The sequence below is a fragment of the Oncorhynchus tshawytscha genome, linkage group LG11, assembly GCF_018296145.1.
Source record: "Oncorhynchus tshawytscha isolate Ot180627B linkage group LG11, Otsh_v2.0, whole genome shotgun sequence".
Lineage (NCBI taxonomy): Eukaryota > Metazoa > Chordata > Actinopteri > Salmoniformes > Salmonidae > Oncorhynchus > Oncorhynchus tshawytscha.
The window spans coordinates 28,825,649-28,852,373 of record NC_056439.1 but is presented as its reverse complement, the minus strand read 5'-3'; the positions used below and the strand labels follow the sequence as shown (position 1 = coordinate 28,852,373).

General features: G+C 43.9%; 1 protein-coding gene across 1 annotated transcript in view; it reads right to left on the bottom strand.

Moving 5' to 3' along the window:
- Positions 1 to 6,244: 6,244 nt before the first annotated feature.
- The window catches only part of LOC112261665 (leucine-rich repeat and immunoglobulin-like domain-containing nogo receptor-interacting protein 2), a 33,087-nt gene continuing 12,606 nt past the window's right edge, over positions 6,245 to 26,725 (bottom strand). Inside the window, exon 2 of the mRNA XM_024437163.2 lies at positions 6,245 to 9,404. Coding sequence (XP_024292931.1) covers positions 7,498 to 9,333 — 1,836 coding nt within the window. The 5' untranslated portion in view covers positions 9,334 to 9,404 and the 3' untranslated portion in view covers positions 6,245 to 7,497. The remainder of the gene's footprint in view (positions 9,405 to 26,725) is intronic.

Genomic DNA, 26,725 nt, shown 5'->3' with positions numbered 1-26,725 from the left:
CTGCCAGTCTGCATGGAGCAGCCAGAGCTGCCAGTCTGCATGGAGCAGCCAGAGCTGCCAGTCTGCATGGAGCAGCCAGAGCTGACAGTCTGCATGGAGCAGCCAGAGCTGACAGTCTGCATGGAGCAGCCAGAGCTGACAGTCTGCATGGAGCAGCCAGAGCTGCCAGAGCTGCCAGTCTGTATGGAGCAGCCAGAGCTGACAGTCTGCATGGAGCAGCCAGAGCTGCTAGTCTGCATGGAGCAGCCAGAGCTGCTAGTCTGCATGGAGCAGCCAGAGCTGGTAGTCTGCATGGAGCAGCCAGATCTGCCAGTCAGCCAGGATCTTCCAGATCCGCCATTCAGCCAGGATCCGCCCTGTCAGCCAGGATCCGCCAGTCAGCCATGATCTTCCAGATCCACCAGTCAGCCAGGATCCACCAGTCAGCCAGGATCTGCCAGTCAGCCATGATCTTCCAGATCCGCCAGTCAGCCAGGATCCGCCAGTCAGCCAGGATCTGCCAGAACCACCAGCTAGCCAGGATCTGCCAGAGCCTACTACCTGCCTGAGTTTCCTCTCAGTACTGGGCTTCCTCTCGATACTAGGCATCCTCTCGGTGCCGAGCTTCCCCTCAGTGCCGAGCTTCCCCTCAGTGCCGAGCTTCCCCTCAGTGCCGAGCTTCCCCTCAGTGCCGAGCTTCCCCTCAGTGCCGAGCTTCCCCTCAGTCCCGAGCTTCCCCTCAGTCCCGAGCTTCTACCTCAGTCCCGAGCTGCCCCTCAGCCCAGTGGGGTCCTTGGTGAGGGTTATTAGGCCAAGGTCGGCGGCGAGGGTCGCCAATCAAAGGACGCGTTACAGGGGGACTAAGACTTGGTTGGAGTGGGGTCCACGTCCCGAGCCGGAGCCGCCACCGTGGACAGACGCCCACCCGGACCCTCCCCTATGGGTTTAAGTGTGCGGCCGGGAGTCCGCACCTTGGGGGGGGTTCTGTCACGCCCTGGTCTTAGTATTTTGTGTTTTCTATATTTATTTGGTCAGGCCAGGGTGTGACATGGGTTTATTTTGTGTTGTGTTTATGTATGGGGGTTTTTCGTAGGTTTTGGGATTGTGGCTTAGTGGGGTGTTCTAGCAAAGTCTATGTTTGCCTGAGGCGGTTCTCAATCAGAGGCAGGTGATTCTCGTTGTCTCTGATTGGGAACCATATTTAGGCAGCCATATTCTTTGAGTGTTTCGTGGGTGATTGTTCATGTCTCTGTGTGTGTTAGCACAAGATAGACTGTTTAGGTTTTCACGTTACGTTTGTTGTTTTTGTTTTGTTCGTTTTTTCTTCGCTATTAAACATGTATCTAACTAACCACGCTGCATTTTGGTCCGACTCTCTTTCGACGGAAGAAAACCGTAACATGTAGGTAGGGGTGAAGTGACTATGCATAGATGTACAAAACAAATGGAGGGGGGGTATCAATGTAAATAGTCCGGTGGCCAGTTGATTAATTGTTCAGTAGTCTTATGGCTTGGGGGTAGAAGCTGTTAAGGAGCCTTTTTGTCCTAGACTTGGCACTCCGGTACCGCTTACTGTGCGGTAGCAGAGAAAACAGTCTATGACTTGGATGACTGGAATCTCTGACAATTTTATGGGCTTTCCTCTGACACCGCCTATTATATAGGTTCTGGATGGCAGGAAGCTTGGACCCGGTGATGTACTAGTCAGTACACACTACCCTCTGTAGCGCCTTATGGTCAGATGCCGAGCAGTTTCCATACCAGGCAGTGATGCAACCGGTCAGGATGCTCTCGAAGGTGTAGCTGTAGAACTTTTTGAGGATTTGAGGACCCATGACAAACCTTTCGAGTCTGCTGAGGCGGAAAAGGTTTTGTCAAGCCCTCTTCACAACGGTCTTGGTGTGGTTGGACCATGATAGCTTGTTGGTGATGTGGACATCAAGGCACTGGGAACTCTCGACACTCTCCACTACAGCCCCATCAATGTTAATGGGGGTTGTTTGGTCCACCTTTTCCTGTAGTCCACGATCAGCTCCTTTGTCTTGCTCACATTGAGGGAGAGGTTGTTGTCCTGGCACCACACTGCCAGTTCTCTGACCTCCCAGGGTCCTTAGCTTAGTGATGAGCTTCGTGGGCACTATGGTGTTGAATGCTGAGCTGTAGTAAATTAATAGCTTTCTCACATTGGTCTTACTTTTGTCCAGGTGGGAAGGGGCAGTGTGGATTGAGATTGCCTCATCTGTGGATCTGTTGGGGCGGTATGCGAATTGGAGTGGGTTCATGGTATCTGGGAAGATGCTGTTGATGTGAGCCATGACCAGCCTTTCAAAGCACTTCATGGTTACCGACATCAGTGCTACAGGGAGGTAATCATTTAAGCAGGTTACCTTCGCTTCCTTGAGCACAGGGACTATGGTGGTCTGCTTGAAACATGTAGGTATTACAGACTTGGTCAGGGAGAAAATGTCAGTGAAGACACTTGCCAGTTGGATCGCGTGGGTTTTGAGTACACGTCCTGGTAATCCTTCTGGCCCCACGGCTTTGTGAATGTTGAGCTGTTTAATGGTCTTGCTCACATCGGCTACCGAGAGCGTTACCACACAGTCGTCCAGAACAGCTGGTGCTCTCGTGCATTCTTCAGTGTTGCTTGCCTCAAAGCGAGCATAAAAGACATTTAGCTCATCTGGTAGGCTTGCGTCACTGCCCTCAAACTCTGGGTTTCCCTTTGTAGTCCGTAATAGTTTTCGAGCCCTGCCACATCCGACGAGCGTCAGAGCCGGTGTAGTAGGATTCAATTTTAATCCTGTATTGAAGCTTTGCTTGTTTGAGGGCATAGCGAGATTTCTTAAAAGTGTCCAGATTAGTGTCCCACTCCTTGAAAGTGGCAGCTCTAGCCTTTGGCACGATGCGGCTGTTGCCTGTAATCCATGGCTTCTGGTTGGGATGTGTACGTACGGTCACTGTGGGGACGATGTCAGCGATGCACTTATTGATGAAACCAATGACTAAGGTGGTATACTCCTCAATGCCATTGGATGAATCCCGGAACATATTCCAGTCCGTGCTAGCAAAACAGTCCTGTAGCGTAGCATCCGAGTCATCTGACCACTTCCGTATTGAGCGAGTCACTGGTACTCCCTGCTTTAGTTTTTGCTTGTAAGCAGGAATCAGGAGGATAGAATTATGGTCAGATTTGCCTAATGGAGGGCAGAGGAGAGCTTTGTATGCATCTCTGTGTGTGGAGTAAAAGTGTCGTTGTTTTTCTTTTGTCTGCACATGTGACATGCTGGTAAAAAAAATTGGTAAAACTGATTTAAGTTTGCCTGCATTAAAGTCCTTGGCCACTAGGAGCGCCGCTTCTGGATGAGCATTTTCTTGTGTTTTCTAGAGTTGGTTGAGTGCGGTCTTAGTGCCAGCATCGGTCTGTTGCGGTAAATAGATGACTACGAATAATATAGATGAGAACTCTCTTGGTAGATAGTGTGGTCTACAGCTTATCATAAGGTACTCTACCTCAGGTGAGCAATACCTTGAGACTTCTTTAAAATTAGACATTGCACACCAGCTGTTATTGACAAATAGATACACACACCCACCCCTCGTCTTACCAGACGTAGCTTCTCTGTTCTGCCGGTGCATGGAAAATCCTGCCAGATCTATATTATCCGTGTCGTCGTTCAGCCATGACTGTGAAACATAAGATATTAGTTTTTAATGTCCCGTTGGTAGGATAATCTTAATTGTAGGTCATTAATTTTATTTTCCAATGATTGCACAGTAGCCAATAGAACGGATGGCAGTGGGAGTTTACTCGATCGCCTATGAATTCTCAGAAGGCAGCCCAACCTCCGCCTCCTTTTTCGCCTTCTTTTCTTCAAGCAAATGACGGGGATTTGGGCCTGTTCCCGGGAAAGCAGTATATCCTTCATGTTGGACTCGGTAAAGGAAAAAGCTTCTTCCAGTTCGAGGTGAGAATTCGCTGTTCTGATGTCCAGAAGTAATTTTCTGTCATAAGAGACGGTAGCAGCAACATTATGTACAAACTAAGTAAAAAAATATGTTACAAACAATGCAAAAAACAAAATAGCAGAGTTGGTTAGGAGCATGTAAAATGTCAGCCATCCTCTTCAGCGCCATCTTAACATAATCCAGGTGAAAGCTATTATCCCTGATTTATATAACTTGTTCACTTCAATCAGTACAGATGAGGGGAAGGAGACATGTTAAAGAATCATTTTTAACCCATGAGACAATTGAGACATGGATTATGTATGTGTGCCATTCAGAGGGTGAATGGGCAAGACAGATGTTTTAAGTGCCTTTGAACAGAGTACGGTAGTCGGTGCCAGGCGCACCTGTTGGTGTCAAGAACTGCAACGCTGCTGGGTTTTTCACACACAACAGTTTTCTGTGTGTATCAAGAATGGTCCACCACCCAAAGGACATCCAGCCAACTTGACACAACTGTGGGAAGTCAACATGGGCCAGCATCGCTGTGGAACGCTTTGGACACCTTGTAGAGTCTATGCCCAAATTGAGGCTGGTATGAGGGCAAAAGGGGGGTTGGGGTGCAACTCAATATTAGGAAGGTTTTCTTAATGTTTTGTACCCTCAGTGTATATCCAATTGATCTAATAGCTATCGCACTATGATGCCTATCTAAATACGGCCCGTTTGTTCAGTTGCCTACAGGATTGTGTTCTCTCACAGCCAGGGCGTGTTCATCCCTAAGGTGATTGTAGTCCCCTGCAACACCATAGCTTTACGGCTAGCCCTACCATCCACAGGTAGCTAGTGGCACCTTAATTGGGGAGGACGGGCTCATAGTAATGGCTGGAACATTGATACCATTCCATTCATTATTATGAATCGTCCTCCCCTCAGTAGCCTCCCGTGCTACCATCTCTACCTCTCTCTCTCTACCCCCCTCTCTGTCTCTCCTCTCTCTCAGTATTCATAGTGACACTCAATGGGGTCCTAAAGTCTCAGAGCCCAAGGTAATTAGTGAGGGGGAAATCATCCTGATTTAATGTGCTCAAGGAGTAAGAACCTGGGCTTGATGACGTCATAGTGGACTCTCCCTCCAGTGCTTTCCTCGGGTGTGAATCCATATTCTGATATAACAACGTCAATGTATGATGCGATGCGCTTCAATCTTTTTATTTCCCTCATCTTTCACAGTGTGTGTCTTACTGACACTTGCCTTGTTTTAATGGCGAATTGCAAAGGGAAGCAGTGAGGTTAGTGGTCTAGACCCGTGTGAGGTTAAGCAGGATGCTCAAGCTAATGGTGTGCTTCGGGCCTCATTCTAAGTAGAGATGAGGATGTAATTCTGCCTGGCTGCTGTGCGATTATCAGAATGCATGCCATTTGTGTTGTAGGGGATATTATTTGGTCTGACTCTTTATAGAAACATTTTAAGAAGCGGTTGGAACGTTTCCCTGCATTATTTTCAATTAATTTTATTTTACTGCTGGCACAATATGTTTGCTATAATCCATGTAGAGACACCAAGTTTAATTACAGGCATAAAATAAAGCTAATAACATAATGTTTCCTCTCCAGATCACAAAGCAGAGCATCTCAAATGATTCACAGATGCTTAGGCGCCTGTGTTAGCACCAATCATTAAAGCACTGATTAGTAAATCCTCTTCATCTAAGAGAAATGGCCTACGGATAGGAGACAGTCATATTATCCATGTGATATTTCTCCCTATTCTTTACTGGAGCACTCTGTGGAGAAACAACTGCAACAAAAGTGATAAAAATCAGATAGGTGGGACTTTGATCTTGTATTCTTGAATATTCCCTGTGTGCATTCTCCAAAGATAGATCAACTTTTAACCATTAACGTGATAGCATCAAGTGCTTTAACAGATCTCTGTAAAGAGAAGGGTGCTGAATGAAAACGTCAGCAGGAGCTGCATTTATCTGAGTTTCAGGAGACGGAGAGATTCAGGGTCGTTGGGTATATTCGGTGTGGTTTTAGAAGAGCGCTGAATTAAACATCTGGTGGGAAAACAATATATACCCATTTGTCATCTTTCCTTGGCCTGCGTCATAGGATCGCTACAACAACCTATCTATATCCTTGCAACAACACACCACGTGTTAGTTTCTAGTTTACATTTAGCTAAGGAGTCTGCACATCTTTGGTTCGCTATTACACTATCATACAGTTTAGGCCTATGACGTCAAGGAAAAATGAAAGTACTGATACGTCTTGGAAATGACAAAATATTAATGACCACATGAAGCTGTATGATTATGATTTATTTCCGTTTGAAAATATACCCATAAATTTATCATATGAAAACATTTAAACAACCTTTAACATTGTATCACAACTGGATCACACATGTTGACACCTAAATCCCCGCTTTTACAAAGAGTTGCCCTTAATGTTATTCTTTTATACACATTTTTTTTCAACAGTTAAAACATTTCCACAAAAACACCACAACTTTCAAATGCCATCAATGAAATACCCAGAAACCTATTTTAACCCAAGAGAGGCCTCGGGACATGCCAGCTTGAAGCATTGGGGCCAAAGAAAAATGAGAGGGGATACAATACAACCCATAACTCACCAGGCTGAGATTTGTCCTGTTCAAAGGGGACATTGGCCAGTAAATCTTTGCTAGTGTCTAGTCTAGTCACTGACTGTTTATTTTACATTACATCAGGGGATTTTGCTGGCAGGAAAATCTGCAATTGATTTATAATGTAATAAAAGGGGATTTAACATAAGATATTTATCTTCTGTGTTTTTTTCCAAGCAATAACCAAAATTTTCAGCTGCTACTATTTCTTCAGCAGGAAGATACCTTGAGTTCTTCTAGTGCTTTTAGCTGAAATCCCACTTGAAGTTGTAAATATCGTGTGTATACATGTTTCTTGAGTTGAAGCTCGAGTTGCCAAAATCCCGCTATGCATATCTTGAGGTGGTACAAAGAGGAACAATGGCCTATTTAAAAATATTTATGAAGCAGGTCTCTTGGATATTGTTCGTAGTGATTTGCATGTGCATACAAACATACGTAACACTACATTTTACTCAACAAACACACCTGCTGCTTAGATGGTTATTAGACACAATTTTCTCCAGACATGACAGAGCAATGACAGCTCCACTGTCATCTCAACTTCTCCCTTGTCACTCCCAGAGACTTCCTTTCTCACCTTGGTGTCACGCCGAGTCTACAACATCATTAGTCATCACATCACCAGCGTAGCACAGGCTCAGCGCTGTATCACTGCCTCACTCTCATTGATATGTGGGCTATATAGTATTATATCCAGTGTATTGTATGATAACATCATTTTATATAAACAATTCCACAGTATCATATATCACTATTATATCAACATGTCCACTGAATCACTAGATCACCTTCATATCAACACCACTATATCGGTACATCACTTTCATTTTCACAACTCCACTGTATCAAAGAAAACTTTGAAAATGATATGCACTGTATTTTGTTTGTTACTATCATATGTGTTTGTAAATTTAAATCATTTTCATGTTGACTCGTCTGGGCCCGCTTGTTTCATTTGCCTCTGCTGCTGTCCCATTCGATTTGCGGGGAACGTACTCAATGTCGAAGTTGCTCTTGTGCCTTCCCTTCCCACGACTCCAGGCAAACAGGAGGAGGAAACAGAAGATGACCACGCCCAGGAAAGACAGGCAGCCCATGGCTGTGGAGATGATGATGGTCTTCAGGTCTATGGGGTTTGTCATATTGTACAGGAGGGTGCCGTTGGCCCAGGTCCCGTTGGAGTCCGCCAAGAGTCCGCTCTTGTTGGTGTAGAGCGATCTATCGCTGATGCCCAGGCTCTTCACAGCCAGCGAGGCTGACATGCTGGCATTGCCCGCCGCATTACTGGCCACACACAGGTACACACCATTGTCGTGCAGCTCCGCAGCCTTAATCTCCAGGGTGCCGTTGGTATGGACTGTCACCCTCCCGGTGCTTTTGGCTGTGACATAGCGTCTGTGTGGCGTCACCCAGGCCATGGATGGCCGTGGAGCTCCGTCTGCTATGCAGTTGAGCCAGACAGGCTGCCCCTCTTCTGTCAGCAGCAGCTGGGTGGTGTTGGGCCCGATCCGTGGCTTGGTGCAGGTCACATACCGTGACACCAGCGGCTCCTTGAGGTCCCGCAAGGGTTTCCCACGGATGCGCTCAGGGGCACTGCACTCGGGCTGGGGGTCAGGGAGCTGCAGCAAGGGTGGCTTCCGGCCACTCAGCAGCCATAGGAGCCGGCAGTCGCACACCAGAGGGTTCCCCCCCATAAGCAGCGTCTGCAGGCTGTCAGGGGACGCAAACACAGCTTGCTCCACAGAGTCCAGCTGGTTGTGCGACACATCCAACATGCGCAGGTTTGGTAGTGCCAGGAAGGCCAGGGGTTCAATGTAAGCCAGCTGAGCCCCTCGCAGGTGCAACTCCTGCAGTCGCGGAAGCTTGTCTAGCACCCCTTGCTGGATGTGCTGGATGCGGCAGAAGGATAAGTTTAGGTGCGTGAGGTAGGGCAGGTTGCGTAGAGCAGGGCCGGGAAAAGAGGACAGGTTAGTGTTGGTGACGGTGAGTGTGGTGAGGTTGAGACCGTGTAGCGACAGAGCGGGAAAGACTTCCAGCCAGGGCCAGTAGTCAATCTCCAGGTGGCGAAGGTGGGGAAGTCTTTTGAAGGAGTAGGGCTTCAGGGCACCAATGCCCAGGTGGCGCAGGCGGAGTTCCACCAGGCTGTGTAGGTGCCCCAGGGCATCAGTGGGCACAACAGTCAGGTTGCAGCGCTCCAGGGTGAGGCTCTGTAGGCCCAGCAGGCCAGTAAAGGCCCTCTGGGAGATGAACACCAGCTCATTGTCACCCACCTCCAGAGACATCAGCTTCCGAAGGTCCTGGAAGCCATGGTCCAGCAGCACCACCAACCGGTTGTGGCTGAGGTCCAGACTGGTGAGATTGGCCAGGCCAGAGAGCACACCGGCGGGGACCAGCTGGAGGAGGTTGCTGTGGAAGTTCAGCGAGCGCAGGGAAAGCTGAAATTTGAAGGAGCCCGGTTCGACCACGCCTATCAGGTTATCGCTGAGGTCTAGATCCTCGAGCTGTAGAAAGGAGGAGAAGTTGTCCGGTGTAATGCTCCGCAGTTTGTTCTTGCTCAGATCCAGAAGCCGAGTCTCAATGGGGATGCCCTCGGGGATGGTAGGCAGTCTTTTGCGGTGGCAGCTGACTGACTTGGTCTGGGCGGAGCAGTCGCAGCGAGCGGGGCAACCCAGGACGCAGCTAACCAGCAAGAGCAGTACAGCCCCGCCCAGAAGAGGGTAGCAGTGGTACAGGGCAGAGCGCCGCATGACTTTTACCCACGCTGCCCTCTGTCACGGCACAGCTTGGTATCCATGCAGACCACCATCACGGTACAGCCCTGCAGCACAAAAACACACACAAAGTGCAGCACATTAGAATATCTAATATTAATTTTCATGCAAAATAGCACTGTTTTTTATTAAAAAAAGCTTTACTGCCAACAAAGCTTTCCCCCTGCTGCTTTCTTTCCCCCCACCTTCCGTCACTCTTCACCTGTTCCCCATCTCTTGCTCTCACGCCATCCTTTCTAACACTTTCTTTCCTATCACACTATCAACACTTTTCCTTTATCAGCAGATTTTTGTCAAAAGAAATTCAAATCAAGTGCATTGACACAAAGCAATATGCTTCATTGAAAAATGTGCTATGACGTTCAGCTGCATCAGAATAGGACATGGTATCTGTCATGTGAAAAAAAACAGGAGCACATTGTTACAATGCTTGTGGCCAGGACTGACCCTGGTCGCAACTCAGAGACGAGGCAGAGACCCTATTGGATATGCAAGGAGGCGGGAGACGGAGTTGAACCAGGGGCTGCTCTGTTCCCACAGGAAGAAAATAGAAGGATAGGGAAGAAAATGCCTCCTGGTCAACAGGTTGTTGGCATAGTAGATGGTCTGAGACGTTTGCCTGAATGCATCTGTTGTGTATTCTATAAACCTTGCCTATTATGGATCCTACTCCGGTTATTATGTCCTGTTACAATTTAAAAATAATAAACTAACACAAAACCATGTCGAGGTGAGCAGATGGTAAGCACAAAGACAGACATACGTGCACATTTCCGCTGAGGTGAGTGACACATTCACTGAAAAGATGGGGTGAGTACGCACATACGCACGTCATGCACACACGCAAAAACACACACAGCACTCATCCCTCTCCCCGACTCTGAAGAGCTGCACTCTGGTGTCTTCACTACCATCTTTCTCTCTTTCCCACCCTTTCGCTCTCCCTTATTATATATCTCGCTCTTTTCAGTATCTATCTGTCTCTCTGTCTCTCTTTCTCTCTTTGCTTCTGCTCCTCTACTGTTCTCTTGTCCTCTGGTCCTCCCTTCTCACACATCTTCCTCACACCTTTTCTCTCTCTCGCCGTCATTGCCCTGGAAGAACCCCCATTCTCTATATTCTCCAATCCCCACGGGCTGTGTTTTATCGATTGTGACACAGACACATCAGATACCAGGAATGTAGCCTTTTACAAAGAGCAGGCCGTTGCCATAGCAACCACAAACCCTCCCTCCCATCCGCTCTATGTGGTCTGCCAATCAAATTAATGAAAAAAAGAGGACTCGTTTTTTAATATTCTCAAGGTCTGCACAAAACATGCATTGAATATATTTAAAATCTCTGCTTCATTAACACGCAAGCGTCGAGGTTACAGTGTCTCAACTGTCAGCCTGCTTGGTTATTTGTCGAGCTGTCTGATTGCCTACCCGTCTGCTGGTCTGTTAAGTATCTCTGGGTATCTATCTGCCTTTCTTCAAGCCTGTCTGGGTCTGGGTCTTCTTATCCCTCTGCCTTTACCTATCGGGTACCTGTCTGTCTGTCTGTCTGTCTGTCTGTCTGTCTGTCTGTCTGTCTGTCTGTCTGTCTGTCTGTCTGTCTGTCTGTCTGTCTGTCTGTCTGTCTGTCTGTCTGTCTGTCTGTCTGTCTGTCTGTCTGTCTGTCTGTCTGTCTGTCTGTCTGTCTGTCTGTCTGTCTGTCTGTCTGTCTGTCTGTCTGTCTGTGTCTGTCTGTGTGTCTGTGTGTCTGTGTGTCTGTTTCTGTATGTGAGTGTGTGTCTGTTTCTGTATGTGTGTGTTTCTGTATGTGAGTGTGTTTCTGTTTCTGTATGTGAGTGTGTGTCTGTTTCTGTATGTGAGTGTGTGTTGTTTCTGTATGTGAGTGTGTGTCTGTTTCTGTATGTGAGTGTGTGTCTGTTTCTGTATGTGAGTGTGTGTCTGTTTCTGTATGTGAGTGTGTGTCTGTTTCTGTATGTGAGTGTGTGTCTGTTTCTGTATGTGAGTGTGTGTCTGTTTCTGTATGTGAGTGTGTGTCTGTTTCTGTATGTGAGTGTGTGTCTGTTTGTGTGCCAATCAGTCTTTCCGACAATCTGTCAGTGAGACTAAGTCTGTGTCTGTATCTGTCTCTATCAGTCTATCAAGTTACCTGTCTATCTGTCTCTCTGCTGGTGTATCTATTGGTCTGTACAGTATGTCAATTAGTCAGTCTTTCTGACAGGATGCCAGTGTGCTTGGTCTGGTCTGGCACATCCTTACTCCCTTGAAACTATGCCAGAATGTTTGTTGCCACTTTGGACCACTAGAATTGTTGGACAATGGAGAACAACCCTGAGAAGTCTGGATAAGAAGAGAAGGGTGAGGGGTCATTCAGAAGTACAGACCTACAGGGTATAGAGCTTTTTAGGATAAGAGACGCAGTTGGATTTGATATGCAGTTAAACTGTAGAAAATCTGACAGGCGAATGAGAGCCTAGGGTAGACGCATGAGTCACGGTTGGGGCGAGGAAGAGAGCGAGAGACAAAATAAACAGGAAATATAAGAAATTATGAAAAAAGCCTGTGCTAGATTGGGTAAAAGCCTAATTTGCCTGCTGAGTTTGTAGTTTATACCAGCAACACAAGTTAAAATAAAAGGAGACTTTTAAACTTTTTAAACTATTTTATACTATATGAGTGCACACTCACTGACTGTGTTATTGTTCAGAGAGACAACTCATGTTCACTTAGTTTAATCTTACATATTCACTTGCTTTACTTTCAATTGTTCAATTTTTCAGTGTTCATACAAACTCAATATAAGACATACTGAATATGTATAAAGAGATATATGAATACTGTGTATTAATATACTGCGTTCTTCACATACTGTAGTTCATTCTAATATATCTACTACTATACATTACCTTTTTGTTACACTGCTTATACACACTGCGTGTTTATATACTGGATTCTTGACATAGCTCACTGTAATATATACAGTACCATTCCAAAGTTTGGACCACCTACTCATTCAAGGGTTTTCTTTTTTTTTTAGATTGTAGAATAATTGTGAAGACATCACAACTATGAAATAACACATATGGAATCATGTAGTAACCAAAAAAGTGTTAAGCAAATCAAAATAAATGTTATATTTGAGATTCTTCAAAGGAGCCACACTGTACCTTATAACGACAGCTTTGCACACTCGTGGCATTGAAGGTAGACCTTGAAATACATCCACAGGTACACCTTCAATTGACTCAAAACATGTCAATTGGCCTATCAGAAGCTTCTAAAGCCATGACATCATTTTCTGGATTTTTCCTAGCAGTTTAAAGGCACAGTCAACTTAGTATGTAAACTTCTGACCCACTGGAATTGTGATACAGTGAATTATAAGTGAAATAATCTGTCTGTAGACAATCGTTGGAAAAATTACAAGTGTCATGCACAAAGTAGATGTCCTAACCGACTTGCCAAAACTATAGTTTGTTAACAAGACATTTGTGGAATGGTTGAAAAACTAGTTTTAATGACTCCAACTTAAGTGTATGCAAACTTCCGACTTCAACTGTATATATATATATATACAGTAATTTTTGTAATATGTAATTTTTCCAACAATTGTTCTTAAAATTCTTAAAATAAAGTGGTGATCTTAACTGACCTAAGACAGGGCATTTTTACTAGGATTAAATGTCAGGAATTGTGAAAAACAGAGTTTAAATGTTTTTGGCTAAGGTGTATGTAAACTTCCGACTTCAACTGTATATATACTGCTGTAGTATCATTCGTACTATATACACTGCTCAAAAACATAAAGGGAACACTTAAACAACACAATGTAACTCCAAGTCAATCACACTTCTGTGAAATCAAACTGTCCACTTAGGAAGCAACACTAAGGAGTGGTTCTGCAGGTGGTGACCACAGACCACTTCTCAGTCCCTATGCTTCTTGCCTGATGTTTTGGTCACTTTTGAATGCTGGCGGTGCTTTCACACTAGTGGTAGCATGAGACGGAGTCTACAACCCACACAAGTGGCTCAGGTAGTGCAGCTCATCCAGGATGGCACATCAATGCAAGCTGTGGCAAGAAGGTTTGCTGTGTCTGTCAGCGTAGTGTCCAGAGCATGGAGGCGCTACCAGGAGACAGGCCAGTACATCAGGAGACGTGGAGGAGGCCGTAGGAGGGCAACAACCCAGCAGCAGGACCGCTACCTACGCCTTTGTGCAAGGAGGAGCAGGAGGAGCACTGCCAGAGCCCTGCAAAATGACCTCCAGCAGGCCACAAATGTGCATGTGTCTGCTCAAACGGTCGGAAACAGACCCCATGAGGGTGGTATGAGGGCCCGACGTCCACAGGTGGGGGTTGTGCTTACAGCCCAACACCGTGCAGGACGTTTGGCATTTGCCAGAGAACACCAAGATTGGCAAATTCGCCGCTGGCGCCCTGTGCTCTTCACAGATGAAAGCAGGTTCACACTGAGCACATGTGACAAACGTGACAGAGTCTGGAGACGCATTTCTTTGGGGGGCCACACAGTCCTCCATGTGCACGCCAGAGGTAGCCTGACTGCCATTAGGTACCGAGATGAGATCCTCAGACCCCTTGTGAGACCATATGCTGGTGCGGTTGGCCCTGGGTTCCTCCTAATGCAAGACAATGCTAGACCTCATGTGGCCGGAGTGTGTCAGCAGTTCCTGCAAGAGGAAGGCATTGATGCTATGGACTGGCCCGCCCGTTCCCCAGACCTGAATCCAATTGAGCACATTTGGGACATCATGTCTCGCTCCATCCACCAATGCCACATTACACCACAGACTGTCCAGGAGTTGGCGGATGCTTTAGTCCAGGTCTGGGAGGAGATCCCTCAGGAGACCATCCGCCACCTCATCAGGAGCATGCCCAGGCGTTGTAGGGAGGTCATACAGGCACGTGGAGGCCACACACACTACTGAGCCTAATTTTGACTTGTTTTAAGGACATTACATCAAAGTTGGATCAGCCTGTAGTGCAGTTTCCCACTTTAATTTTGAGTGTGACTCCAAATCCAGACCTCCATGGGTTGATAAATTTGATTTCCATTGATCATTTTTGTGTGATTTTGTTGTCAGCCCATTCAACTATGTAAAGAAAAAAGTATTTAATAAGAATATTTAATTCATTCAGATCTAGGATGTGTTATTTTAGTGTTCCCTTTATTTTTTTGAGCAGTGTATTTTGGTGTATATACGCATAGATTGTATTTGGATGACTGACACAGTGTTATTTGGTTTGCTAACCGGATTTGATCTGACATTCTTGATTTCTTGTTTCTCGATTTTTATTAGTTATTATTGTGTACTTGTTTGACATTTTACTACGCTGTTAGGAGCTAGAAACACAAGCATTTCGCACCCGCTATAACATCTGCTAAATGGTGAATGTGACCAATACATTTTGACTTGATTTGATTTACTCTCAGAACCGCCTCTCCATTTTCTGTGGTTATCAATCCATATCCACTCAATTCCAGATCAATTACATGACCAGCCAATTAGTGGTTGTGTTTTCTCTTTTTCTGACACAAGTGTACAATGCATGAGTGCACAGGGAGATCCCAATGATTTAATTAGAATGAATGTTCACCAGCCATGTTTAATTATTGATTTACAAGCCATTATTTTGGAATTGTCACGCCCAGATCTGTTTCACCTGTCCTTGTGATTGTCTCCACTTATTTTCCCCGGTGTATTTATCCCTGTGTTTCCTGTCTCTCTGTGCCAGTTCGTCTTGTGTGTTCAAGACAACCAGCATGTTTTTCTTGTGCTCCTGCTTTTTCTATTCTCCTTTTTCTAGTCCTCCCGGTTTTGACCCTTGCCTGTTTCTGGACTCTGTACCCGCCTGCCTGACCATTCTGGCTGGCTTGACCTCGAACCTGCCTGCCGCTCTGTACCTCCTGGACTCTGAACTGGTTTTGACCTTTCACCTGTCCACGACCATTCCTTTGCCTACCCTTTTGGATTATAATAAATATCGAAGACTCAAACCATCTGCCTCCCGTGTCTGCATCTGGGTCTCGCCTAGTACCCGTATAGATGTAACTTGCATGCCTCGGACTTGCTGGAGGGTATTTATTAGACCCATGTTCTGCCTTGCATGATATATGCAGCAATGTGGTATTATCATGCACAATAGGGCAATTTCCTGCTTACAGAGAACCACAATAATACAATTTAAAGACTGACACTGTTGGCGCTTCACATTGTGGGCTTGCCTCCAGAGAGGGCGCAAATCGTGAAGAGCCAATAGTGACCGTCTTGGCAGATTTTAAGTTTGTTTTCGTTGCTCATCCCGTTAAATGATGATGTCATATTGCTAAGTGTGTCTTTGATACTAGTATTACAGACAGAAGTGTGGTGCATGTTTCATCTATGATGTTATTCTACCCACCCTGTCATTGATGTAAATAAATGTACACACAAGCATTGGGAGAATTGCATTCTCTACAGACAGAAGCACTTCTTTGTTGCATTCACAAAAAGTGAAGTCCAAAGTACATTTCAGGGCCAAAAGTATGTGGACTCCAGCTCATCAAACATCTCATTCCAAAATCATGGGCATTAATATGTAGTTGTTCCCCTCTTTGCTGCTATAATAGCCTCCACTCTTCTTGGAAGGCTTTCCACTAGATGCTGGAACATTGCTGCGGGGACTTGTTTCCATTCAGCCACAAGAGCATTAGTTTGGCCGGGCACAAATGTTGGGCGATTAGGCCTGGCTGGCAGTCGGCGATCCAATTCATCCAAAAGGTGTTTGATGGGGTTGAAGTCAGGGCTCTGCGCAGTCCAGTCAAGTTCTTCCACACAAATCTCGACAAACCATTTCTGTATGGACCGCTGTATGGACCTCGCTATGTGGCAAATCTGTTGCCACAAAGTTGGAAACACAGAATCGTCTAGAATGTCATTGTATGCTGTAGCTTTAAGATTTCCCAAACTATGAAAAACTGCCCCAGGCCATTATTCCTCCTCTACCAAACTGAACGGTTTCCACTATGCATTGGGGCAGGTAGCGTTCTCCTGGCATCCACCAAACCCAGAAATGCCTGTTGGCCTGCCAGATGGTGAAGCGTGATTCATCACTCCAGAAAACGCATTTACACTGCTCCAGAGTCCAATGGCGGAGAGCTTTACACCACTCCAGCCGACACTTGGCATTTTGCATGGTGATCTTAGGCTTGTGTTTAGCTGCTCAGCCATAGAAACCCATTTCATAAAGCTCCCGACGAACAGTTCTTGTGCTGATGTTGCTTCCAGAGGCAGTTTGGAAAGCGTTAGTGAGTGTTGCAACCGAGGACAGATGATTGTTACGATGCTACGTGCTTCAGCACTCGGCGGTCTAGTTCTGTGAGCATGTGCGGCCTACTACTTCACGGATGAGCTATTGTTGACCCTAGATGTTTCCACTTCACAATAACAGCACTTACAGTGACCAGGGCAGCTTTAGAATATAATAAATTTGACGAACTTCTATGACTTCTTTGGACACTGTTAACAAACCTCCAAACGAGCTTCAATGCCATATAACACTCCTTCTGTGGCCTCCAACTGTTCTTAAATGCTAATAAAATTAAATGCATGCTCTTCAACCGATCGCTGCCCGCACCCACCCGCCCAACTCGCATCACTACTCTGCACGGTTCTGACGTAGAATATGTGGACAACTACAAATAACTAGGTGTCTGGTTAGAAAGTAAACTCCTTCCAGACTCACATTAAGCATCTCCAATCCAAAGTTAAATCTAGAATCGGCTTCCTATTTCGCAACAAAGCATCCTTCACTCATGCTGCCAAACATACCCTTGTAAAACTGACTATCCTACCAATCCTTGACTTCGGCGATGTGATTTACAAAATAGCCTCCAACACTCTACTCAGCAAATTGGATGTAGTCTATCACAGTGCCATCAGTTTTGTCACCAAAGCCCCATATACTACAACCACTGAGACCTGTATGCTCTCGTTGGCTGGTCCTCACTGCATATTTGTTGCCAAACCCACTGGCTCCATGTCATCTATAAGTATTTGCTTGGTAAAGCTCCACCTTATCTCAGCTCACTGGTCACCATAGCAACACCCACCCGTAGCACGCGCTCCAGCAGGTACATTTCACTGGTCACCCCCAAAGCCAACACCTCCTTTAGCCAACTTTCCTTCCAGTTCTCTGCTGCCAATGACTGGAACGAATTGCAAAAATCCCTGAAGTTGGAGACTTATATCTCCCTCACTAACTTTAAGCATCATCTGTCAGAACAGCTTATCGATTGCTGCAGCTGTACACAGCTCATCTGTAAATAGCCCATCCAACCAACTACCTACCTCATCCCCATATTTGTTTTGTTTTTCTGCTCTTTTGCACACTAGTAATTCTACTTGCACATCCTCGTTTGCACATATATCACTCCAGTGTAAATTGCTAAATTGTAATCACTTCGCCACTATTGGCGTATTTATTGCCTTACCTCCTTACTTCATTTGCACACACTGTATACAGATTTTTCTATTGTGTTATTGACTGTACATTTGGTTATCCCATGTGTAACTGGGATAAACAACTGTGTTGTTTTTGTCGCACTGCTTTGCTTTATCTTGACCAGGAAGCAGTTGTAAATGAGAACTTGTTCTCAACTGGCCTACCTGGTTACATAAAGGTGAAATAAATAAATAAATAAAAATGACAGTGCCACGTTGAAAGTCACTTAGCTCTTCAGTAAGGCCATTCTACTGCCAATGTTTGTCTATGGAGATTGCATGACTGTGTGCTCGATTCTATACACCTGTCAGCAACGGGTGTGGCTGAAATAGTCAAATCCACCAATTTGAAGGGGTGTCCACATACTTTTGTATATTTAGTGTGTATAGTTTTGGTCTGGACTGTAGTTATGAACAGCTTTTATATTTGGTTAACCCCTTGCTTTTTCTATTTGTTTTCTTACATTTGCCCCACAGTTATTGTGGTCATACTACAGAGCACACAATATTTATGCACAGTCAAGTCTCAGAATGAGATGATTGCACATGAGAGAGTTCACATGTATGCATTTAGCGCAGCGACTTGAGCAGAACCCATTACATGTTCTGCATGATAACACACATTTGCCTTGCTGACTTGGAGTGAGACGTCATTGGGCTAGACATAATAATATTTTGTGTTCACTTACTGTATAATAGAGATGAACTGCACACATTTACTAACCAATTACTGAGCATTTAGATTAATTTAACAACTGTGATTTAACTGTTCAACTGTAATTTAACAACGGTTTTAGGTCATTTAATAACTGTTTATAAGAATGGTCACCAATATAGTGGAACTACTGTCCATGCAATATATATTCTGCAGAGACAATGCAAGCATAAAAAACCCAGATTGTACAGTATATACAGTGCCTTGCGAAAGTATTCGGCCCCCTTGAACTTTGCGACCTTTTGCCACATTTCAGGATAATTTTGCACGCCCAATTTTTCAGTTTTTGATTTGTTAAAAAAGTTTGAAATATCCAATAAATGTCGTTCCACTTCATGATTGTGTCCCACTTGTTGTTGATTCTTCACAAAAAAATACAGTTTTATATCTTTATGTTTGAAGCCTGAAATGTGGCAAAAGGTCGCAAAGTTCAAGGGGGCCGAATACTTTCGCAAGGCACTGTATAGGTATTTGTGCTTGTGTATGAGACCACATTCCAGACATCAAATCAAATCAAATTGTATTTGTCACATGCGCCAAATACAACAGGTGTAGACCTTACCGTGAAATGCTTACTTACATGCCCTTAACCAACAATGCAGTTCAAGAAATAGAGTTATGAGAGTTAATATTTACTTAATAAACTAAAGTGATTTATTTTTTAAGTGGCACAACAAAATTACATAACAATGATGAGGCTATATACAGTGGGTACCGGTACTGAGTCAATGTGCGGGGGTACAAGTTAGTTAAGGTAATTTGTAAAGTGACCATGCATAGATAATAAACAGCGAGTAGCAGCAGTGGAAAAACCTATGGGGGACAGTGGGGACAGGGGGTCAATGTAAAATAGTCCAGGTGGCCATTTGATTATTTGTTAAGCAGTTTTATGGCTTGGGGGAAGAAGCTGTTAAGGAGCATTTTGGTCCTAGACTTGGCGCTCCGATACCGTGCAGTAGGAGAGAGAACAGACTTGCGTGACTGGAGTCTTTGACAATTATTTGGGCCTTCCTCTGACACCGCCTAGTATATACTGTAGGTCCTGGATGTCAGGAAACTTGTTCCCAGTGATGTACTGGGCCGTACACACTACCTTGTGTAGCGCCTTACGGTCAGATGTTTAGGAGTTGCCATACCAGGCTTGGGGGTAGATCGTCCAGTTTGTTTTCCAATGATTGCACATTGGCCAATAATACGTAGGGAAGGTTTACCAATTCGTCAGCAAATTCTTACAAGGTACCCCGCCCTCCTCCCCCTTTTCCAACATCTTTTCTTCACGCTGTGATGGGGATTTGGGCCTTGTCTTGACAAAGCAGTATATCCTTTGCGTCAGGCTCATTAAACATCTTCGTCCAGTTCGAGGTGAGTAATCGCTGTTCTGATGTCCAGAAGCTTTTTTCGGTCATAAGAGATGGTAGCAGCAACATTATGTACAAAATGAGTTACAAACAATGCGAAGAAACAAACAAAATAGCACAGTTGCTTAGGATCCTGTAAAATGGCAGCCATACCCTCCGGCGCCATTATACCAAAATATGATAGCTTCGGAAATTGCAAACAGCAATTTAATGTCCTGCAGAGTGCAAATGTCATCCAGGTTATCATGAGGCTGTTGAGATTTCGCAGTTGATCTGTACGCTTCTGTGCTAATTAGTGTTTGTGCATTCTGAACTTGGCCAATTAAACAGCTCCTTTCTGCACCACTAGACCTGCATGCTCTCAAGCACTGTTGTAGAGTTATCAACTCAGCAGTCTCTCTCTCTCTCTTTCTCTCTTTCTCTCTCTCATACAGCACTGTGGGTTACAAGGTCTGTTGCATATGGCTTACGGTGCCCCTAGTTTTTGGATTCAAAGACACAAACCAAATATTTGTCTGTTGTTGTTTTCCTTAGGGGATGGGTGATCAAGGGTTATGAGCAAATGGACTTAAAAGGGAATTTTATGCTCAAAAGCAAAGCATTACACATACATAAGCACTGCAAAAATATTCACAAGTGCTCATGGATGCTTAAGTCTAGTCTACCAGCACAGGTCGACATGGAGCATGTCCTACTCACCTGATGCAAGCCTGATGCAAGTAATTATATGATGCAGTAGACCATACAGGGTGCTTGCATGATAGTTTTGCTATTTATATTCTCTCCAGAGAGCAGTTACAATAATGATACAAATAAATCAGGCTGCGTGTAATGTATGGTTGAAAAGATTATGTTTTTATTTTCATTGGTAGCTTAGGTTCCAGCAACAGAGATCATCAGGTGTGTCAACTGGCACTACATTTTCCCACCAATCTTGTCCGGGTGTTCTGTTGAATGCCACATTTTTTTCACATCCAGCTTGTTGCTTTTAAATCAAGTGTTACTTGAAGGACACTCTGCGTATTAGGTTTCTCTCTAATTTTAGTCTCAGAAGGTAGAACTCATCCATTTTTCATGTTATATACCGTCACTGTTTCATAGAGCTCACTTTCTTTCTAACCCACTTGAGGCTCATCTTTAAATAGATGCCACACCCAAAGTTTCACCACCTTTCTAAAACCACACAGAGTATTGATTCATACAGAGACCGTTAACAGAGGTACAGTATGTAGCATGAAACATTATTATAATGGATTTAAAAGTCCTATAAAATGTAACTTGATGTTCAGGGGAGTCATGCACTCCAAAGGGGGCACAAAGTATGTGAGATTGGCTGGGGGGGGGGTCCGGAAGGGGGCCATAAGTTAGAGAATGTTACATTATTCAATTACCTGAAACAGATTTTTCCTGCAATCTAGACATAATCATTATGCTTAATTCTATGTGAAAAAATATTTCTATTTTTCTACATTTGGAATCTAAGCATACCTCTTGAGCTGTCTGTACTGGTGGTTCTTAAAAATGTATATATAAATCAAAGGTTTGGATACCAACTACTCATTCAAAGGTTTTTCTTAATTTTTTATCATTTTCTACATTGCATAGTAATAGTGAAGACATCAAAACTATAAAATAACAAATATAGAATCATGTAGTAACCAAAAAAGTGTTAAACAAATCAAAATATTTTTTATATTTGAGATTCTTCAAAGTAGCCACCCTTTGCCTTGATGACAGCTTTGCACACTCTTGGTATTCTCTTAACCAGCTTCATGAGGTAGTCACCTGGAATGCATTACAAGTAACACGTGTGCCTTGTTAAGTTCATTTGTGGAATTTCTTTCCTTCTTAATGCGTTTGAGCCAACCAGTTGTATTGTGACAAGGTAGGGGGGTATACAGAAGATAGCCCTATCCCACTGTTTGTTGGTGACACTGTCAGTGATTTATTTAGAATTCAAGGCAGACTTAACCAGCATGTCTACCACAGCGTTCTGCAGCGATACGGCATCCCATCTGGTTTGCACTTTGTGGGACTATCATTTAATTTTCAAGAGGACAATGACCCAACACAGCATCATGTTGTGGGGGGTGCTTTGCTGCAGAAGGGACAGGTGCACGTTAACAAAATAGATGGCGTCATGAGAAAGGAAAATTACGTGGATATATTGAAGCAACATCTCAAGACATCAGTCAAGAAGTTAAAGCTTGGTCGCAAATGGGTCTTCCAAATGGACAATGACCACAAGCATACTTCCAAAGTTGTGGCAAAATGGCTTAAGGACAACAAAGTCAAGGTATTGGAGTGGCCATCACAAAGCCCTGAAATCAATCCTATAGAAAATTTGTGGGCAGACCTGAAAAAGAATGTGTGAGCAAGGAGGCCTACAAACCTGACTCAGTTACACCAGCTCTGTCAGGAAGGAATGGGCCAAAATTCACCCAATTTATTGTGGGAAGCTTGTGGAATGCTACCCGAAATGTTTGACCCAAGTTAAACAATTTGAAGGCAATCCTACCAAATACTAATTGAGTGTATGTTAACTTCTGACCCCCTGGGAATGTGATGAAAGAAATTAAAGCTGAAATAAATCATTCTCTCTACTATTATTCTGACATTTCACATTCTTCAAATAAAGTGGTGATCCGAACTGACCTTTTTACTAGGATTAAATGTCAGGAATTGTGAAAAACAGAGTTTAAATGTATTTGTCTAAGGTGTATGTAAACTTCCGACTTCAACTGTATATGCTTCTCTGCATCTCTGCAAAACTCTGGGTAAAGATTGAAAGGAATGTGAGTCTTATTTAGTACATTTAGTTATTGGTGCCAACCTTGCCAGCAGGCATGCCAGCTAAGATAGTTAGACAAGCTAGCTACTCTAGCTTGACAACCTGCAATTGCTTCTTGATAGCTAGTTATGAGTTGGGAGAATTGGGAAACTATCTGTGTTAGCTAAGTCACCTTCATAAAAGTGCTAGGTGGCTATTACAGAGAAAGAACAACAATTAATTAAAACATTTAACAGGACAAATCTGAGGGGACACGTGCCCCTGTGCCCCCTATGGGCATGAATATTGCCATTTGCAGTCCGAAACAGCAGTGAAATATTGTAATATGATATGCTTCCTTAAAGGCTTTGTGTCTGTAACTGTCAACATAAACTGACAGAGAAAGATGACAGATAGGGATCCTTTCAAAGGTCAAGTGTTAACATACATCTATTCAGAGGCTATAAAAATAAAAAAGGAGGGGAAAACCCTCTTTAAAGCGCACTCTCTCCTTGTTGTCAACATTTTTATGGTTCCCACTAAGCCCTAGGGAGACATTTGTAATACATGCGTGGAAGGCTGTTGCAATTATGTGGTGACATATTGATCCAAACTATTGACCACCAAAGTTCGGTGTTATGAGATTCAACAGTGGATTCCTTGGATTTCAAAGGAAATGAGAACAAGGGAAATATATCATGGCTTGTTCATCCAATATTAATTGTTCCAAGAACTCCTCATGCAAGATGCTTGGCTGTGAACGTCTTCAGTGCAGTGCCTCTATGTTATTTCAAATCATGTAACATTGGTTGAATAACATATGATGATGAAAGAAGTTACTTTTATGGTGAATGTAGATTTAATGAAAATATGAATAAATACAGTGCTTAACTACAGTGCATTCGGAAAGTATTCAGACCCACATTCCACATTTTGTTACGTTACAGCCTTATTCTAAAATGTATTAAATAGTCAATCTGCAAACAATACCCCATAATGACAAAGCAGAAACAGGTTTTTAGAATGATTTGCAAATGTATAAAAAAAAATATTTGAGGCACCTTTGGCAGCAATTACAGCCTCAAGTCTTCTTGGGTATGACGCTACAAGCTTGGCACACCTGTATTTGGGGAGTTTCTCCCATTTTATCTGCAGATCCTCTCAAGCTCTGTCAGGTTGGATGGGGAGAGTCGCTGCACAGCTATTTTCAGGTCTCTCCAGAAATGTTAGATTGGATTCAAGACGGGCTCTGGCTGGACCACTCAAGGACATTCAGAGACTTGTCCCTGAAGCCACTCCTGCGTTGTCTTGGCTGTGTGCTCCCCACAGCATGATGCTGCCACCACCATGCTTCACCGTAGGGATGGTTTTGGCCAGGTGATGAGCAGTGCCTGGTTTCCTCCAGATGTAACGCTTGGCATTCAGGCCAAAGAGTTAAATCTTGGTTTCATCAGACCAGAGAATCTTGCTTCTTATGGTCTGAGAGTCCTTTAGGTGCCTTTTGGCAAACTCCAAGCGGGCTGTCATGTGCCTTTTACTGAGGAGTGGCTTCTGTCCGGCCACTCTACCATAAAGGTCTGATTAGTGGAGTAATGCAGAGATGGTTGTCCTTCTGGAAGGTTCTCCCATCTCCACAGATGAACTCTGGAGCTCTGTCAGAGTGAACATCGGGTTTTTGGTCACCTCCGTGACCAAGACCTTTCTTCCCTGATTGCTCAGTTTGGCCGGGCGGCCAGCTCTAGGAAGAGTCTTGGTTGTTCCAAACTTCTTCCATTGAAGAATGATGGAGGCCACTGTGTTCTTCGGGACCTTCAAACCTGCAGAAATGTTTCGGTAGCCTTCCCCAGATCTATGCCTCAACACAATCCTGTCTCAGAGCTCTACGGACAATTCCTTCGACCTCATGGCTTGGTTTTTGCTCTGACATTCACTGTCACCTGTGGACCTTATATAGACAGTTCTGTGACTTTCCAAATCATGTTCAGCATGGGGTATTGTGTGTAGATTGATGAGGGGAAAATGTTTTATTATTTTTAGAATAATGCTGTAACGTAAAATAATGTGGAAAAAGTGAAGGGATCCGAATACTTTCCAAATGCACCTTAAATACATCCATTAATGTATTATTCTATTTAGCCTATTTCATTGTCAAGGAGGCTTGCATGCTATCCACAATACACTGGCATTCTTGCATGTCATCCAAGGAAAATCCATAGATCTTCATTTTTTGATATGCTGACAACCCTCCTTTGAATTATCACAATGGCTGCCAGATAACAACAGGAAGTCCTTTGGAGCGACTGGCCCTGGTTCCCGGCATGCTCATGTTTTATTCCTGAAGAGTTCCATCAGACTTGTGCCAAGGGATTAAGCAGTCCTCACTGGCACTGAATCGTATCGAAGGATTAGCACTCTCCCCTGTCACCAAATCATACCAAGGGATTAGCAGCTTGTACTGTCACAGAATTTGGCCTGACTGGCTTCAATTATTATTCTCTGTGTGAAAACCACGTTGACATGGGGAGTAGGGAAAGACAACCACTTCTGTTGTTTCTCTGTCACTGCTTGGCAGGTTAGCCTAATACTCAACGTTGGAATAAATGTTTCAGTTCCACTTCACTTGAAGTGAATGAATGCCCACATTATTCTATTGTATGCCCTGTAGGCTATTATGTCATTTGGCACTATATGATTTAGCCCTACTGTAAGTTATTGGCCTACCGGTGTGACTGGCGTCAAACTGAAGCAAGACATTTAAATAAAGAATGGAACATCTCTATACCCTTTTCTCACTATAGTGCCAACCTGACTTGTACAGTTCTGGCTCAGATCTGTTCTTTCCATATTGCCCTTTTCAGTATGGTTCATAAACTATTACTATATCCGTCACTCTGAAACTGTGCCTTAAGGTAAAGAAAAAGCAACAATTACCATTCATACAGATTTCTACCAAAAAGCGAGAAAAAAAAAACTAGCCTTGATTCACTGTGCCTGATAATTAACTTTTTGGTTTACAGTGGGTGTGCTGTCTATCTTTAATTTAATTTGATCAAATAAGTATGCCTCACTGCTTGCCAGAGATATCTGGTATTTACAAGGTGTAGATTGCATGGTGTATATAGGATGAATGTATAATTAGAATTAACTGTGGTGGCCATCTCGCTCGCTATATACAGTATTTGTGGTAATCTTACAAAGTAATCCAGTGCCTATTCAGTTCTTCCCAATGAAGTTTTGGAAGATAGTAAATTAAGTCATGTAGATTATTCTTTAAAAAGTTGTCTAGGGCCTGTTTAGCTGGGTTTCTCAACTCCATGATATACATTATACCATCTCAATTGATCCGGAATTATTGGATTCCTTGACAAAGATGAGCAAAAAAGACTGTATAAAATAAATAATACAAATACTGGGCTATTGTATATTGTATGCTTCAAACAATCTATCTAGGGGTGAAAATGATTATTATTCAATACTCCAGCACCATCCCCTTGCAAGTATAACAACACTGAGCCTTTTTCTCAAATGTTTTATGAGATTGAAAAACACACTGGGAGGGATCTTAGACCATTCCTCCATACATAATCTTTCCAGATCCTTGATATCCTTTGTCTGCCCTTATGGATTGCCCTCTTAAATTCAAACCACATGTTTTCAATGGTGGTTCAAGTCCGTAGATTGAGATGGTCATTGCAAAATGTTGATTTTGTGGTCCATTATCCATTTCTTTGTGGATGTAGATGTATGCTTGGGGTCATTGTCTTGCTGGAAGAATCAGTTGCGGCCAAGTTTCAGCCTCCTGGCAGAGGCAACCAGGTTTTTGGCTAAAATGTTCCGATACTTTGTAAAGTAAATTTTGCTGTTGACCTTAACAAGGGCCCCAGGAAAAGTTTAAATAAAATATCCCCCAAACATCAACGATCCACCACCATATTTCACAGTAGGGATGAGGTATTTTCTGCATATGCATCGTTCTTTCTAAGGCCAAACCAACCACTGGTGTGTGTGACCAAATAGCTCTATTTTCATG